Source organism: Mastomys coucha, chromosome X (assembly GCF_008632895.1).
Source record: "Mastomys coucha isolate ucsf_1 chromosome X, UCSF_Mcou_1, whole genome shotgun sequence".
Lineage (NCBI taxonomy): Eukaryota > Metazoa > Chordata > Mammalia > Rodentia > Muridae > Mastomys > Mastomys coucha.
Window position 1 is genome coordinate 52,250,809 of NC_045030.1, and position 1,743 is coordinate 52,252,551.

A 1,743-nucleotide genomic window follows, 5' to 3' on the forward strand; every position below is an offset into this window, starting at 1 on the left:
CACATGTCTGCTGGTATCCAGAAGAGGGCATCAGATCCTCTGGAGCTGGAGTTACAGATGGTTGTTGAGCTGCCCAATTTATGTACTGGGAACCTAACTGGGCTCCTCTACAGGGGCAAGTCATGCTCTTTAACCACTGAGCCATTTCTCCAGCCCCATCGTTCCTCTTGACCAACAAGTGCTCTGCTTGCTTCTTAGGGGTTCTATGAAGATCCCACAAGACTGGAAACACAGCAGACCTTCACAGGAACCTGACAACTGATCCCCTACACTCAACAGGAGGGACTATAGGAAGACTCCGATTGCTAGGACGGTCTTACCTCACAGTTTTGGTGAGCTTAGCCTGGCTCTGTAGCGGAGTAGCAAGCATGGTGGAGGTAGTGGGGACCTCCTCATCCACAGACAATCCTAACTCCAGGCTTGCAGATGGCTGGAGACCGGTGTATTGAACCTTTGGCTTCTCCCAGGAAGAGCTATCTTTGCCCTCCGGGGAGGCTCTGGTTACCACCCTGGAGCTGGCTCTCCGGATGGTACTGGTAGAGGGTGTGGAGGAAGTAGAGGCCTGGGGAGAGTCTTCTGATGTCTCGGGGCTCTCTTCTTCATCATCAATCACCACCAAGTCCTTAGGCATCTCCTTGAACTGGTATACCAGCCTCTGCCCTTCCACTTTGGCCAGGATTCCTCTTTGATAGTAATATCTGGAGGCACAAGAAGGGGATGGGTGAGTTTGCCAGAGGTTGAGTAAGGAGGTCCTGTCTTTCCATCTGTCTAACATGCTATTCTCTAAGGCTGGGCAAGCACGGGACTCAGGTGGACTAGACAGGGACAGTCCAGGAGAGGGTGGGGCTCAAAGAATAGGCCACTCTTGGACACAAAGGGCCGTTTATGACATTTTAAAAGTTTCTACAGTCTAACAGATGTACAAAAAAAAAGGGGGTCTTCAGGGTCAACCCCCATACTGCTTTGGAGCTGAGGACAGTGAGTAGTAGGTGAAGAGTGAAAAAGGGTCCGAGGGGGCTGGAGAGATGGCTCAGCGGTTAAGAGCACTGACTGCTCTTCCAAAGGTCCTGAGTTCAATTCCTACCAACCACATGGTGGCTCACAACCATCAGTAATGAGATCTGACACCCTCTTCTGGTGTGTCTGAAGACAGCTACAGTGTACTTTACATACATAAAATAAATAAATAAGTCTTTAAAAAAACAGAAAAGGGGCACAGGGACGGAGGGTAGAGACCCCAGGATGCATCTCAGGGACAGCTCAAAGCCATCTCTGGCTTCCAAAACGTGACAAAAGCCCTCCGTAGAAATGTTTTGGGTGTCTGTGGAGCTAAACTACCCTTCAACACAGAGATGCTAAAGAGGGCTTGTGAAAGAAGAGGGAAATGTTAGATCTACTTCCTAGAGGGGACCAGGCAGGTCTTCCTTCAAGTGGGAGAGCCTCCTTGGGCACAGGAAGATCTTAGCAATCCCTCGGGGAAGAAATTCTGTGCCCCGGCAGCTCCTACCTTAGGGCCCGCCCCATGGTCTCATAGTTCATGTCAGGTTTGTTTTTCTGCTTGCCCCACAGCTTGGACACCGCCTTGGAGTCCACCAACTTGAAGATGCCCTTCTCTCGCTGCGTCCACTTGATGTACTTGGGGCAGGTGTTTCTGTCTTGCAGAAGGGCCAGGAGGAACTCCCACAGATAAATGGTGCTGCCTGCAGAGGGATAGGCAGGGAGGGGGCCGCTTAAGCTTCGGAA

At 51.2% G+C, this 1,743-nt stretch overlaps 1 protein-coding gene across 2 annotated transcripts in view; it reads right to left on the reverse strand.

The window, feature by feature from the left end:
• Elf4 (E74 like ETS transcription factor 4) overlaps positions 1-1,743 on the reverse strand; it is a 54,279-nt gene that overhangs the window by 5,686 nt on the left and 46,850 nt on the right. For both annotated transcript variants that reach the window (XM_031356541.1, XM_031356621.1), the window contains exons 7-8: positions 1,508-1,700; positions 321-698 (exon numbers count right to left, since the gene is read on the reverse strand). In XM_031356541.1, the coding sequence (XP_031212401.1) occupies positions 321-698; positions 1,508-1,700 (571 nt within the window). The remainder of the gene's footprint in view (positions 1-320; positions 699-1,507; positions 1,701-1,743) is intronic.